The sequence below is a fragment of the Pollicipes pollicipes genome, unplaced genomic scaffold, assembly GCF_011947565.3.
Source record: "Pollicipes pollicipes isolate AB1234 unplaced genomic scaffold, Ppol_2.1 Scaffold_4002;HRSCAF=4701_pilon_pilon_pilon, whole genome shotgun sequence".
Classification (NCBI taxonomy): Eukaryota; Metazoa; Arthropoda; class Thecostraca; order Pollicipedomorpha; family Pollicipedidae; genus Pollicipes; species Pollicipes pollicipes.
Genome location: NW_023596420.1, coordinates 44692547 through 44708474, shown reverse-complemented (window position 1 = coordinate 44708474; position 15928 = coordinate 44692547). Strand labels below are relative to the sequence as shown.

The following is a 15928-nucleotide window of genomic DNA, read 5'->3' as shown; positions in this document are numbered from 1 at the left end:
ACGAGAGCATGTTATTGCTCATAATCATCGTAAATCGATATTTTAGAACGAATATGTGTTTTGTTTTTTGGAGTTCAATTATGGGAATCCATTCTAAGCCGAAAGCAGTTCGCATTTGTGCCTACACTCCTGATTTTATGTCATGAATGTAAGTTCACAAGGTACACTACCTGGAGAAATAGTGTTGTCAAATTGGTCACCGGTTCATTAGACCTTAAAACGAACTGTTTCCTGGCAGTACGACTGCTTGCAGGCCGTATGCTAAGATAGTTTGCAGCGTGACCTGCCGAACTGACCAAGGCCACCTGTTGCTGTCGCTTTGATAGTGCTGAAATGACATATCTTACTGGGATCACAGGTAACTACGTCAACTGGTTTTCACCAAAATCTTGGACCAAGGCGAAAATTTTTCGCGTGATCCATTGAATTGTGGTGGATCCGCTCACCTCTTTAAAAGCTGTTCTTCAGGCATTAAAAACACCTGTGTCCACTGTTGACGTCAGAGGCTCGCAAGGAAGGGCGCTGTGCCGCGGACAGCTCACAGCTTCTCGCTGTTTGGGGTGGTCGCTGACATCGACGCGTGTCGCAGGGCTGGCAGCGGACGTGGGCACGCTGCAGCGGCTGCCGAAGGTGATTGGCAGCCGGAGTCTGGTGAACGAGCTGTGCCTGACGGCGCGCCGGCTCGGCTCGCAGGAGGCGCTCCAGTGCGGCCTCGTCAGCCGCGTGCTCAGCGACAGACACAGGTGCGCCGGGACCCTGAGGGCTCTCGCCTGGTGGGGACGGGTGGGGTGAACCGGCACAAGGGACCAGAGGACACTGTGGGTGTACCGGCACAAAGGGACAGGGGGGGGGGGGGGGGGGGGGGGGGCTGGGATCAGTGACAATGGTTGTCCCATGTCGCATCACTAATGCTTATTGGGCGTTATGGACGTATCCCGTGGTTATAACGTTTATGAACGTTCCCCCCATTGACGTTTATGGATATAACTGAAACTATCCGGTATCCTGAAGGCTCCTCCAAAGAAAAAACCCAATCCTTAATCCAAACATCCGTTTGTGGCGTCCCAGCTCGATCGCCTGTCTCGCGTGCAGAAGCTGCAACAGTTTGATGGTGCGGGTTTAATGACCAGTTGACGTTATGGATATATATGAACATGTCCTGTATCCTGAAGGCTCCTCCAAAGAAAACCCACATCCCTAATCCCAGACATCCGTTGTGGCGTCCCAGTTCGATCGCCTGTCCCCGCGTGCAGAAGCCACAACAATTGGATGGTGCGGGGTTAGTAACCAGTGACACGGCCCGGCGTCCCCGGTCCAGTGACGATTTCCGTTGGCCTGACCCGTACCCAGTAACAGGCACTGTTAAGCGGCTGTTCCGTACCCGAGAGCGAGTCCCGTCAGTGCTCCTACCTGGATGCCAGGGATAGTTGGCGCCTTGCATTGCTCATCTTATCAAAATGAATAAAAACACTTATATAAAGTGGCGATGACATTTCCATTATACTGTTAGGTGATAATGAACAACAGGGAGACAAAAAGAAAACTAAATAGATATTTACCTCTGGAGGTCATGAACCAGTGACAAGGGCTGCATAATGCTCGAAACACAAAATAAAGTGATTTGATGGGCATTATATCACTTCGTAGTCAAAGCGCCGGAAAAGTCCCATTGCTATTACTGCTTGTGTTAAAAAGTGCCTCTTCTCCGCAGAGACAACCGCGATGTATACACCGAAAAAGAATCACATCTTCGCATCACTTGAAAATGAAATGTCGGATACAGCCATCGAGTGTGCGCGATGGAATTATTTTTTAGTGAAATTTTGTAGAAATGTATCGCAGTGTGGGTTCGTAGTATGTAAAAATACGGAACCCGCCGGGAACGTACCGCTTTTCCCAATCGCAATCCATCAGAATTGTGCTGCAGTGGGCGCATTTAGTACCCTGTGTCCAGGCTGGAACCCACGTATCATTCACTACAAGCCGTAAAAATGAATCCAAGTAAACAACACGGTCTGTTGTTTGGCGTGTCCGTTGTAGCATTGTAGCCGCCGCCATCCGATTGCTCGGTGTGTTCATGATTATTTCGCAATATTGTCCTTTCCAATTTTTTGGCTAATTTCCTCATCATTGAGTCCTCCCCTCCCCCCCCCCCCCCCCCTCCCCCGCCGCTCTACTGTACATCAACGCGACTGCTCTCCCCAGTGTCCCCAATTAGTTTCCTGTTACTTTCTGTCCTTCGTCTCGCGCTGGCCACAGCTGTGCATCGCATCTTCGCTGCGTTGCTCCACTCCAGTCCCTTCCCCGCTTGTGACAGCCACACAGCCCTGTTGTCATGGTAACCGGCATCGCCTGCTCCTCCGCCTGTCCTGCAGTCTACTGGCGGCGGCGATCAGCCTGGCAGCCACCATCGCGCAGAAGTCGCCGGTGGCGGTGCAGTCGACCAAGCAGAACCTGATCTTCTCGCGCGACCACACGGTGCAGGAGGGCCTCGACCACATGGTGGCCTGGAACGCGGCCATGCTGCAGTCGGAGGACATCATGAAGGCGGCCACCGCCTCCATGGACCGCAAGGCTCCCCCGGCCGATTTCGCTAAGCTGTAGCGATGCGGCGTTGTCGCATTGGTGGCGTGGAATGTTGGCGTAACGGCATGGCGTACAACTCAAATCCCCTCACACGTAATTTTGCTGCGCTTAGCGTAGTTGTTTTCCATGAGGCCGGCCTGTCCCACGTGGCTCCGTGTGAGATAGCAGGGGTGTGAGTGCGGTCGGCTGAATGGACGCGACCGTCCCGCTCGGGTCTCTGCTGAGGCGAGAGCCGCCGTCGGTCCGCCGGGGGGTGACTGACGCGGCCTCGGTGGCTCGCTCGCTCGCGCATGCCCCGCGCGCCGGTCGTGGTCGAGCTCCGAGGAGGCGGACCGAACCTCGGCGTGGGGTTGGGGCCGGACCGCAGCGTTTGGGGACGCTTGGGGACGCTTGGGAGTGTGGTTGGAAAACGATAGGTAACGCTAGGTGCTGAGTGGTTATCGATCTGTGTTACCGGAATGTGATGCTCGTTGCCGCTGTTTGTGTGTGCGGATGACGGAGGGAGATGATAGCCATATCTGATGCCGTGCACTACCGTTGCCGTAACACAATGTTTTCACGGGAATCTTCCTGATACGTGAATTCAGGTCTGTGATTGTGGTCCGATTCCGCCACTATTGGGATTCAGATTAGCACTCAGTCGTGCAACCACCGATTCCATTGCGGAAAACGCATATGTATTGGGCCGTTGCCACATGTTTGCGTGATCATAACAAACTTGGCGTCCGCTGCGGACGTACAGCGTCTAAGATAGCCAGCAATAATGCTTGTATGGTTTGCTGACTCGGGAAATACAGATCAGAGACTCAGGAATACAGTCCTTACTTGTGTTGCGGGCTTCACGGCTCCGTCCTGGGTTACCATTTAATGCTCTCGGCATGTCGGCAGCTTCGTCTTTTCAGACATACAGCTAGCTCTCTGTTCAGATGTTTGTGGATGACGGTTATCACCATCTGCCATCATCAGAGGCCTGTGGATTTTTGGAAGGCGTCGTCAGTCCAAAGGCTTATGTTGTGCTTGGTACGTGTTTTAAAGCGTGATGCCTGTTCTTTAACGTCACATGGACAGGCTGTCGGACGATTGCAGCTGGATAGTGACCCGTCAGTTTGCTGTCGCTCCTATATTGCCGTGGGCTGAATTGCCTGACAAACGTTAGCTGAGATACCCGTGAAAGTGCACGCTGCTATCTGGATTAGTATGTTGCGGCGCAGCATACCAGGCGGGGGGGGGGGGGGGGGGGGCAGTGTGCTGTCGCCGACGGCTTTTTGGGAGGCGGCGCCTCGCCGTCACGTAACGCGCTTGGCGGTAGCCGGACCAGGCCTTTCCTAGGGGTGGCCGGAGCCGGTAGCCGTCGCGCCGCCGGCGTGGCCGAGGTGGCCGCCACCGCCTCGGGCCACGCGCCGACGGTATTGCCGCGACGGCTGAGCTGGTGATCAGACCTGGACCGGACCGTCTCATGCCGCTTTAGAATGATGCCGTCCCAGCGAGTACATGCGCCGTCAACTGGTCGAAGGGCTTTGCAAAGGTCAGGCTCTGCGCTGTGCGCGATGCCGGCGGCGCCGAGCGGGTCGCCGAAGTGCCGGCCCATCGGGACGACTGGTCGGCGTCTTGGCCCAGTAGGGGTGCGAGCCGACGCTGGGGCACGGCACGCTCGGGATGCGCCGCGAGTCCTCGCGCTCGCCTGCCGGACGGAGGCGGCGGGCGCCGGGACCGGCTTGCGGCGGGTTGAGGCTGGGCTGACGGCGGTCACCGCGTCCGGGGGACGAAGGCACGGACGGCGTATAACGGAGCTATCATTGCGCACCAGCAGGGCGTAGGTGTATGTCGTCCATACGGTAAGAAATGCGGATGCACATGGATATGCGCCACTTTGGCAATTTGTGACAGGAAACGTGCTGTTCCTAGTGATCCGTTCGCTTCAGTCACTGATTCGAGCAGTGGCATGCGGATTACGAGATTACGGCGGCGTTAGTTGATAAATCGCACCAGCGCTGTTATGCACGTCTTATTTAATGTCTTAGCTGAACGAAAGCGCCATAACATGCAAAACTAAGACCAAGGTGATTGGCAGCCGGAGTCTGGTGAACGAGCTGTGCCTGACGGCGCGCCGGCTCGGCTCGCAGGAGGCACTCCAGTGCGGCCTCGTCAGCCGCGTGCTCAGCGACAGACAGGTGCGCCGGGGCTAGTGGCCCGCTGATGGGGACGGGTGGGTGTACCGGGATCAGAGACACGGGACGGGTGGGTGCACCGGAGCCAGAGACGGGAACGGGTGGGTATACTATTATCAGTGATGTGGACGGATTGGTATACTATACTCAGTGATGGCGACCGGTGGGTATACTATACTCAGTGATGGGGACGGGTGGATATACCATTATCAGCATTGGGGACGTGGCGGGTATACTGTACTCGGTGATGGGGACCGGGGTGTATACTATACTCAGTGGCAGGGACGGATGGGTGGGTGATGTAGTGATGATGCGGATGGGAGCCTCAGTGATTGGGATGGTTTGGTACTGCGGACGTAGCGACGGACGGATGGGTGATCCAGGCCCCGCTACTGAGCACATGCCCGCATGAATCCCACCGCTGTGCCCTGTGCTCTGGCGACAACCCACATCTCTAATCCGGAGATCCGTTCTGACGCCATCGCCCGATCTCTGTCCCGCGTGCAGAAGCCACAACAATTGGATGGTGCGGGGTTAGTAACCAGTGACACGGCCCGGCGTCCCCGGTCCAGTGACGATTCTGTTGGCCTCCCCGCACCCAGTGACGGGTGCTGCAGGTGGCTGGCCCGTACCCGAAGACCGAATCCCGGCAGTGCTGCCACCCTTGTTGCAGAAACAGGTGACGCCTCGCAGCATGTTTATTTGACGAGGCCCGGTATACTCTCGGTTATCATAGGGCGCACCGCCTGCCAGCTGGGCCTGTTCCAATGCTAACCAGCGCGAAGGCTGCCGGTTGCGGTCGTCCTTGGCAGGCCCGTGGCCATGAGGGTGTCAACGATCCGTTCTGCATGCCGGATGGTGCACCGGAGTGGGCGAACCTGGCTTTCATGCGAGCGAGCTGGTGGCGGCCATAGGGTTTGATAAGATTTAGTGGTCTGGTCTATCCGTAACATCTGGAGGCGAGAGCTATACTGCATAAACAAAACAGAAGGTGACAATCTCAGCTATTCGTGAGCGTTTGTGGTGCCAGAAATTCAGAGCAGGTGTTAAGCATGAAGCTTCTTTAATGTCCTGACCGCAGCGAAATAGAGGAAATATGCAGCCACAACTAAGAGGGTGCCAAAGGCACCGTATACTTGGCTTTCGACGACCGCGTGATTTCGTGGATTGGGAACTAAACAATACACGCTTACCGGAGTTACCCGAGTTTTCTGCGGCCTCTATTTGTTATGGAGTGGTGTTTCTAAGGCTAAGGGAGTTCCTAATTCTTCTTATGTAAAAATAGATGATTTACATGTTAAAATCTTGCCGCATTTTGAAATTTAAATCGTAACGCTGTTCAGTGTTAAAAACAATAGTCGCTCCGCACTATATGGAGAGGTACTGATGGACAGGCAGAATGTTTAAAGATATAGGATGGTCCCATATCAACGATCCATGTAAATAAGATAGTGGGCATTTTGAGATCAAGTCAAGTGATTGGAGGTTGCGTTATGTTCCAAACACAAATCGAAGCACTGATGGCTAGAAACTTCACTTTTTCTTTGCAGGCTTTTGTGGTGTATGGCAGTTTGTTTAGGGAGCCTACGTGCCAGGCAAGTGGCAGTTGCAGCGTAGAGAGTTGGCCCTTGATGAGGTGGCGCAGTGGCGGGGGCGCGACGCGTTCGGACGCCTCGGGACGTTATATTATTGTTTTGTTGTTATTACCGAAGTATTGGGAAAATACTCACTGTAACACCTGACTTAGTGTTTGGCCGGGCTGTGAGAGTGGACGATACTACAGCTTTACAATGCATGCCGCGAAAAAAGAGCCACGTTCTGTAACCACCTCCGAAAATGATGTCGGGTCCGACAATTGAATGTGTGCAATACAGTGATTTTTATGGCATGTCTTAACCGGCGGCGAGTATTCAAACCACAATCTGACTGCATCTAAGTGTCTTAAATAGCATTGCAAATATGAAACCAATAACAACATGAATTCGTTCTGAATTTCATCCATAAGTGTTGTGTCGGAATGGCGCATTGAGCGCCAGGCGTCAAGACAGGAGGCGATACATTCCACTACTTACCGGAATAGATGTAGCGCCGTAACACCGTTACACTATAATACGATTGTTCGTGCGTTTTCATCCATGATCCGCATTTATTGCAGCCCCCAACTACTTGGTTGATTTACTCATTGCCGCAATATTCTCCCGCTAACAATAATGATGACTCTAACTCCCCGAGGCTTTCAGTTGGTTTCCTGTTGCCTTGTGTCCTTCGCCACCGTCCACCACAGCTATGCATCGCTTCTTCGCCGTGCTGCCTTGCCCAGTCCCTTCACCACCTGTGACGGCCACGCAGGTCCTGCACTTACGGATTCCATGGCCGCAGCACTTACAAATTTCATCGCGCAGCACTTACAGATTCCATCGCTGCAGCATTTCCGATTTCATTGCCGAAAAAGGGCGAGTTTTTATTGCAGCTATATGAGTGGCTAGCAATAATAATAAGCTAAGCATCAGTTACTAGCGTGCGGCGTGGTAACATAGCCAATAATCTGTGTATGACTCGTGACTTCGGGGAAACACAGATCAGAGATGCTGTTTACATTGTGAAGCCCGCCGGTTCGTGCCGGGCAGCGTTCCAATGTTTTCTTCAGCCCTGCAACTCCGTCTCTTTCAGGCCTACAGCTACCTAACTGTTTGAATGCTTATAGGCAGCGGACACCATCTTGCCACTGCGATCAGATGCCTGTTCATTTTTGGAGTGCACCGTCAGTCAAAGCTCTATGTTTGTGCTTCGTACGTATTATCTGATAACTACTAAAGCGTAGAAATTGAAGGTATTTTGCAAAGGCACGACACAGCTGGATTAGGACCCTGAGTTTTCTGTCGTTGTTCCTTTGTTGCTGCTGGTTCGCATCAAACAACAGCTGAGAAAGCCATGGCGTGCTCGCATCGGCCCTGCATATTTGTTGCGGCGCAGCATACCATGCCGGCGACAGCGTGCTGTCGCTGCCGGCTATTTGCGAGCCGGCGCCGCGCCGTGACGTAACACGCTGGCAGCGAGTGGGCCGGGTTTTCCCTGGGGGTGGCTGGGTCTGCGGCTGGCAATGCCGCCGACAGGACCTCGGGTCACGCAACGACGGCCATCGCCCGCGGCGGCTCGGGCTGGTGGTCAGACCGGACCGGACTGCCATCACCACGCGGATGAGGGATAGCTTTGGAGTAACGTTGATACTCACGGCAAGTGAGTAAACTGGCTGAAGGGCTTTGTGAGGATACTTATTTCAAATGCTCGTATTGGGTGCTCTCCAAGTCAGCTTGCGCTGCTGTTTGCCGAAATTTAAACATGAGTGTCATTCACTGTCCCTCGGGTTAGGAACAGATAGGGAAGGCGGGGCTTGACTCCCTTCCCCACGCCCCATTTCCAACGGGAGTATTGACCCCATGGCGATACCTGGAAAGGATCTTTCAAAACTGTAATTCACCCTGCGCAAACTTCCTGAGACGCTTTCTGCGCATATGCCCTGTTCGTGATGGTCACGGATAAGCTTGTCTGCATGAACGACATTTGTAGGCCACAGCGTTTGTAGGCCACAGTAGGCTGTTTTCATAGGTACCAATGTCCTTAACTTTCGCCGTCATCACACGCGGCATTTGCTGCGTGCCCGTTCATCAAACGAAACGGTCTCGCCACTGGGTGTATTCAGCCAAAGCCGACAAAACTGACGCGGCCGACGCCTGAGTGGCGCCTCCCTCGCCGTTGGCCCCCCGCCGTTGTGTACCGCCCCGCCGCCCGCCCACCGCGCCCGCTGCGCCACCTTTAGGGGTACAGGCCGAAGCGCGCGCCGCTGGTCGTCGATCTCCTTCTGACGGGCGTCGGCGGTTGGCGCGCGCCATGAGTCGCGCAGGTCGTCAAACTCGGCGCTGTGTGCGATTGCCGGCGGCGCCCGAGCGGGTCGCCGAAGCGCGGGTCCATCAGGTCGCGCCGGGTCGGCGTCTCGGCCCAGTACGGGTGCGAGCCGACGCTGGGGCACGGCACGCTCGGGATGCGCCGCGAGTCCTCGCGCTCGCCTGCCGGACAGGGGGCGGGGGCGCCGGGTCACAAGCTAGCGATGCGGCGGGAGTCCTGGCCGTCAGCCGGAGCCCGTGGCGGGAGCCCTGGCCGTCAGCCGGAGCCCACGGAGAAACGCCCTGGCCGTCAGCCGGAGCCCGCGGCAGGGAGTCCTGGCCGTCAGCCGGAGCCCGTGGGCGGGAGCCCCTGGGCCGTCAGCCGGAGCCCGTGGCGGGAGCCTGGCCGTCAGCCGGAGCCCGCGGAGAAAGCCCGGGCCGTCAGCCGGAGCCCGCGGAGGGATCCCTGGCCGTCCGCCGGAGCCCGCGGCGGGAGCCCCGGCCGTCCGCCGGAGCCCGCGGCGAGATCCCCGGCCGTCCGCCGGAGCCCGCGGCGGGATCCCTGGCCGTCCGCCGGAGCCCGCGGCGGGAGACCCTGGCCCTCAGCCGGAGCCCGCGGCGGGGATCCCCAGCCGTCCGCCGGAGCCCGGCTGGCGGCCAGAACGTCGACTTCACGTGGCAGGCTGCATGGACGCAGTGACAGGGGACAGGCGGTTTGCATAGTCAGGCGCTATCATCACACACCAGCGCGGCGTGGGTTGTGTGCTGCACACGACGCAGGATATGTAAATGGTCACGAATGCACAGCACGTGGACGATATGTGACAGCAGGCGTGACACTCTTAAATGTTCAGCTGGCTTCAATCACTGACTCCAGAAAAGTGGTCATGACGGTTACGAGATTAAAGTGCCGTTAGTAGCGCTGTTATGTATCGAGCTCAGTTGCGCTTCATTTCAGCAGGCAGTTAAGAGTGTTTTTTACTTTACGCTCCCAGTGTCGGTTAGATTAGTCCTACCCTGCGCAGAGTGATGTCATATATTAGTTAGTGGTCCTCCGTTGGCTGGGCTCCAGAGGTGGCCGGCGCCTTCGGAAGTCGTGCCATTCCACCTTCCGCTTGGCAAATAGTCTTCCAAGGAGTTTTTTCAAGATCGTTATCTTCTGGTGCGTGGAATTTGCATCGTTAATGCCATAAGTATAGTCGTGCTATGCATTATACCCATCTTCATGCCAAATTGCTGAGTGGGAGATAAGCAACTGATAAATTACATCCGACACGTTTTTAAATACGAGGCACTTTGTCTCATAAGACTTAATTGATTTCAGACGGGCATAACCCTTGACATTCGAGGCCATCGATTACGAATCTGTTATAATGATTAGGGTTTCACGCCTCGCAGAGTTCCAGGGTCGCTTCGAGACGGGATGCCTTTATTGGGGTACCATGTGGCATGCGGTGGTGGTGTGGCCGGGACCCGAAGCGGGTGCCGACGGGTCCAGAGACGAGCATCTTAACCAAGACACCACCACTGCTCCCTACTCGTCTGCTGCGGCCTCCGGCAAAGGCCGTCATTCAGATTCGAAACCCACTGGCATATATTGGGGAATACCCTTGTATTCGCTCCCAACATCCGTGTATTCGTCTTCCGTAGCAGGGTTCCTCCGCGGCGCAGCTCGTCACCAGCGATCCTGAAGTCCCAACATCGTCAAGGCGTTACCGTCTCCAGACATCGCCCAGCACTGCCCCGGCTCTTTTGATCGGATGTCAGTGCATCTGCCGCCACAAGACGGCACACGAAACTAGCTCAGCCGCGCCAGCGCGCCACCGCCGTCGACCCGTCCCTTCTCGCGGCGCGTCACGCGGGGTGACGTCACGTCAGCGGAGTGACGTCACGCCGGCTGTAACGGGCGGGCGGGGTCGCCGCCGCCCCCAGGCGGGCCGCCGCTGACCGGCCCGCCAGCGGCGCCCCGCCGCCGTCCGCGCCGCCGCCGCCGCTCTAGAAGCGCGCCGCGCGCCTTGTCGGCCGTCGGCCCGGAGGTCGCGGTGGCGCCTGCGCGCGCGGTCGATGATGCCACGCACGTCATCGTAGGCCGGCGCCATGGGCAGGTTCACGTCGTCCAGCGGGTCGGGCGCAGTGAAGAACGGGTCGCTGAGGGGGTCCTTGGCGGCGGCGGCCGGCCCAGCGGCGCGCGGCGGCGTGCGGACCGGCAAGCGGCGCCGCTGGTATCACCGGCTCGCTGCGTGTCGGGGTCGTATCGCCGTGATCACCTGAGGTCAGAGGCGACCGTCAAGGCCGGATCAGCCGCCGTCGGGGATCGGTAGGGGGGGGGGGGGGCAAACACCTGTGCAAACCTGCGAGAGGTAGGACACCTTTCCGATATGCTTTTTAAGATTGGTAGGAAAATAGCTGATTGCTTGACCTCGATGAATTTAACCACAGCTTAACCAGATCAAGCAAAGATAGTATGTAGCTGACGGTCGAAACTTTCAGCATAGCGCTCCAGCACTGCGAGCTGCTTGCAAAAGCTTTGTACAGCCGTGAGGATGGTGTTTTAAAAAAACGGGCTATGCTGAGCTCTAGTCATTGGTGTTCGTTCCATTGTGTCCACCGCCAGACGGGAGATTGGTCAACACGCGTCTGGTGGCCGGCTAGATACCCTTGGCTCGGATGGGGGGCCAATTTGATCCCGCTGAGATCTTGGGAACTAAGAAAGCTAGAGAATACCAAGTTTACAGTGTCTTGACCTGTACCGTGAACTTATTAGGTCAAAGTAAGAGGTTCCTAGGTCATGACCTTTGGGTCAATTAAAGGTCAAACAATGTCAAATTCCAGGTTGGTCTCCAAAGTGCCCCCAGAACCTAGATAACTGTTTCTAAGCAAAAGGTTGCTTGTTCATTTCAGGTCAGTGACCTCGTTTACCTATTAAAGATCATAATGACCAAAATCATACAACACTGCTCTGATTCATGCACCTGAATAAACGACAAAGATTATGCTAGGCAGTATGTTTCTAAAAACAAAATGTTCACCAAGATAATTTTAGGTCAATGACTTATTCTGATCTCTAAGAAGTCCATTGGAGATGCATAATGCGGCTTCTGCTTTCAATAATTTGAAATGAGCACCAGAAACTATCCTAAACAGCAGGGCTTAGAGTAATAAAACAGGTTGGTTTTGATCTTGGCCTGACGCTCATACCTGATCTTAGATAAACTTAATTTGCTCCTTCAATATTTGTGTAGCCTAAGAAAGTATCTCAGAGACGTATGGCTTCGTCTAACACCCCGTGGTTGCATCAGAGTAAACGATTACCCAGAAATTGACCTCGCTGAAACCATGGCCTGACTTTGACTTGTCATAGGTCAGCAACCTTACAAAGTACATCTAAATTGTTGATACCAAACGATCCGCTATTCAATTGTCTCTAGCTATGCAGCATTTGGCGGAGCTTCGGAAAACATTTTGGAAAAACCTCGGCGGTCAATTTGACACCCACCCGAGCGCGTGTTAACTGGTAAAATGACACCCACCCGAGCGCGTGTTAACTGGTAAAATGAGAGCTTGACGTTTTGTTGAAACATGGGTACCAATCTGGTGGCCTTAGTTCTGCACTTCAAGTCGGTGTTTTTGCTGTTAAAGAAGCAAATGTTGGTGAAGCCTGTGGACTAACCGTGAAAAGCTGTATGAACCCTTCGAATGTTCGAATATTGCTCAAAAATCCCTTGATAAGCAATGTTTTATCTTTATAAACATGGAACGGATGAGCGCAAAATCAAGAGTGAATGTCCCATGCATTTCTGGACGTTTTTGTCCCATCAGCCATAAGAGACTCTTTCTGCAGTTGTGAGATGGCAGCCACTTAGCCGTGGTGGTCCCACTGTTCACTTTTTACGCCGCATCTGATGAAAAATAGCACATCACGAACAACTAAACGCATGTCCCCATATTGGCCATTTACTGGCGAGATGCTGTTTGGAAAGGATGCATGTCGTTTAATATCTACTGGGTGGAACTAAACCTCAGCCGTCATCATTCCCTCAAGGCGTCGAAAATAAAACTGGAATATCTGTGGTAAAAACTGGACAAAGACAATTTTTGTTTGATGTCTGTCGTGCCTATGGTTTGCAGACGGAAGTGCGCAGGCTTCTCTACATGGCACGGTGTTCCATCCAAGCACAGCCGCCGGCTGGGGAGAAGGAAGCAGCGGGGCAGCTTGCCTCTTAACTAAAAATGCAGCTCAACCGTGCGTGGTGTGGATCTCTTTCTAACGCACTACAGCACAGCTGAGTTTTTGGCATCCATACGCTTTTACATCTTCACATACGTCGTGGAACATGCGGCACAACTTCTCCGCTAGAAGGATTCGAGCATCTACACCGAGGCCCTGACCCGAGCATCTTGACCTCAGGGTTGTTACTCACCTCGCCGTCACGCACGGCAAGGCCTCTTTACCACAGGCCTCTTTCGTTCTGGGTAGCTTGACCTCCACGTCGATGCTTCCAATGCGTGCTGGGAGCGGGGACGCTGCTAACAGGTAGCTTCACTACTCTGCTCTCCATCGCGCTCCAGGGTCTAGCCGCTACTGGGTGTCTATTGCGTCGCTCCCTACACCACTCCGGAAGAAGCATGCGCGGCGCGGCGGCCGGCCCCACAGGCCGCTTACTGAGCTCCCGTCCAACCTACGGAGTCAGGTCAGTTGCCGGCCGTATACTGCGGCACGGCCGGCGCCATCCTCAGCTGATAGACGGGTCGCGTCTCCTTGACCGCCACCAGCGCCTGCTTGACCTCGACGCTACGCTTGCTGGTGGCCACCTCCGAGCTGTACTGACGGTCGACGCGGATCGAGTCGCTGACCAGAGGTGGAGTGGTGCCGCGCTGCGCCCGGGACTCGACTGCCGGCGCCGACACGGGTCATGTGCGCCGGGTAACCTCGGCCGAGTTCCATTGACCTGATCTGGGCTGACCTGGACAGACCGCGGGTGTCGGCGCCGACACGGGGTCAGAAGGGCTCCCACAGGCGACAAATTACTGGGTGCTGAGGGTATTTGGATGGATCTGGACACAAAACTGATTTGGTTGTATAGGACTCAGATATTTTAAATTCAGCTTATGGATACAACCGTGATGCGTCTGTCCGGACAAGCAATGCGCTTACGTGGTCGTTTGTCCGAAGGAATGCAAACTCCCTACAACGGCGGTGTTCTAACCGCTCCTAAATTTCGGATACGATAGGTCGTGCGAATTTTGTTAAATGTTGTTTGCAATAATCCGCCGGGCCCTGATTCATCTGGTTCCCGAAAATGCGTGCGACATTGTCTTGTATCAAAACCACAACGATCTGCTTCGACCGACGCTTCCCTTGAACTGAGCCTCTGACTGGTGGTGTTCGGCATGGTGCACTGTGGGGATGGCAAATGACCTACCGACCTTCAGAAAACAGACGAGGTTTCAAATCGCCCTGACCGACGCGTGAGACACAGCGTCGAGTGCTCACCGCTAAAGCACGTCGGTCCCGGCTGGCTGACTGTCACCTGGTCACAGGACAGGCTCTCCCACCTGTGGTGCACGTACTGGCACGTGTCTACATGACCGAAGCCGAGGCCGAGGGCGAAGGCTCCATGGACGCTGCGCTGGACCAGTCTCCACCCCTCACGTAAACGCGCTCGACCAACGCCCGAGCCCTGCGCGGCGGTCCGCGGTCTTGGCTGTCGACCGGTATCGGAGCCCCTACCTGTACCGATCGGAATGGACCGCGTGAGCGGTAGCGGTACGACGTCGGGGCCCCGTCGCGCCGGCTCCGGGCCTCTGCCAGCATTCCGCGCCGTTTTAGGTCGGCGACGTTGCCAGCCGCCGACCGTAGCCAAAAATACGGCCGCCGCCGCAGCTCCAGGCGGCCGGCCGCGGCCGGTGCCGGCTGGCAGGCCCCGACCTCCCCGGCCGACACGCAAAAAAAACCGCTCGGGGGTCGCCACGTCGCGCCGTCCACCGTCACTCCGGGATAGCACCCGGTCCCGCTGCCGGTGGACGCAGATGGCGCCACCTGCGGCCCTCCTCAGCGGCGGGTGTGGCCATCGCACGTGCCGGTGATGATCTGCCGCTGCTGTGACCGTGGTCGTTACAGAGGGGGAGGGCGACAGTTCCGGCCGTTCAGGGCCGGGACGGGTCCGCCCTGGCAGCGTGCCCGTCCCAACACCTGGGTGACGGGCGGTGACGTGCGGTGACGGTGGCGACTCCCGGCCCGTCGCCAAGACCCGGGCCATGTTCTGTCCCCCGCCCTCCCCCTCCCCCCGTCCCCCTTCGACTGGGCCGATGATGGCTGCTGCCGCTGGCGCTGCCGCTTGCGCCGCCGGCAGCGCCAGCCGCAGCATCAGCTGCGCAGGGTTATCAGCTGAGTGGTCGCGCGTTTGCAGCAGCGTTAGCGAGCGGGATGCTGTAAAGGCAGGCGAGCAGCACACATTCCCGGCGAGGCAGCGGAAGACGGCGTTACCATGGTTATGACCCTGTCGGGCGTCCCACAGCTGGGGAGCGCTGCTCTGGACGCAGGCGTACCTTTCAGGCCCTTCATGTATGAGCCAGAAGCCGGCATTGCGTTCCAGCGGCGGCCGATGGGTAGGGTCGAGTCCCGCTTCCAGTGCACCCATCGTCGGACACCTGGCCGCGTACGAGGTCACGTCAGCGGCCGCCTCGGTGGATCGGTGATGGGGACCAGCGGCGATGAATCCGGGTGGGGGGGGGGGGGGCAGATGGGCGTGGTTGAAACTGCTGGTGAAGGTTTGAGGAATGTTGTTTTCGCCTCTGCAAAATTTCAAAGGGTTCCGCAGTGGCCTTATAAAGTTCGAAACGAGCCCCTTTCAGGTGTACTCGAAGCGGGGCTCTAGTAGCGAGTTTGGGATACAATGCAATATCTTCAAACTGTTGATCAATGGCCCTGAATTATCAAGAAGATTTACGCGCAAAGTAAAGGTGCACCGAAATTGAAAATTGAAACCGAAAAGCATCAACATCTCTTCGAAGAATTTCACGCCTGATGATGCATCTGGGACCTGCTGAGTGAAACAAACTTCCAAATACTTTGAAGAGATCTCTCAACCGCGTAGTTAGTCAAGGGGTCTCAAGATGGCCAAAGGATCTTTGCGAATCGAAGGAATTTCGGCTGGCAATGCTCCCGACATGAAGAAAGACCCCGATATGCCCCTTAATGCGAAATGGGTCCCTTGATATACAAAGGGACCATAGCCAAGGGTATATATATATATATATATATATATATATAATATATATATATATGTGTGT

The 15928-nt window shown here is 55.8% G+C and overlaps 1 protein-coding gene and 1 long non-coding RNA gene across 2 annotated transcripts in view; one reads left to right on the top strand and one right to left on the bottom strand.

Annotated features, from left to right (window-relative positions):
* Positions 1 to 2751, top strand: part of LOC119094558 (delta(3,5)-Delta(2,4)-dienoyl-CoA isomerase, mitochondrial-like) — a 15436-nt gene extending 12685 nt beyond the window's left edge. Inside the window, exons 2-3 of the mRNA XM_037217619.1 lie at positions 590 to 743; positions 2376 to 2751. Of these exons, the coding sequence (XP_037073514.1) occupies positions 590 to 743; positions 2376 to 2604 (383 nt within the window). The 3' untranslated portion in view covers positions 2605 to 2751. The remainder of the gene's footprint in view (positions 1 to 589; positions 744 to 2375) is intronic.
* Positions 2752 to 10665: 7914 nt separating this feature from the next.
* LOC119093145 (uncharacterized) lies at positions 10666 to 15202 on the bottom strand. The gene is made up of 3 exons (XR_005093605.1): positions 15185 to 15202; positions 13319 to 13527; positions 10666 to 10902 (listed from the first exon to the last, which is right to left on the bottom strand). It is a non-coding gene; the product is annotated as an uncharacterized LOC119093145 (long non-coding RNA).
* Between the last annotated feature and the right edge of the window lie 726 nt (positions 15203 to 15928).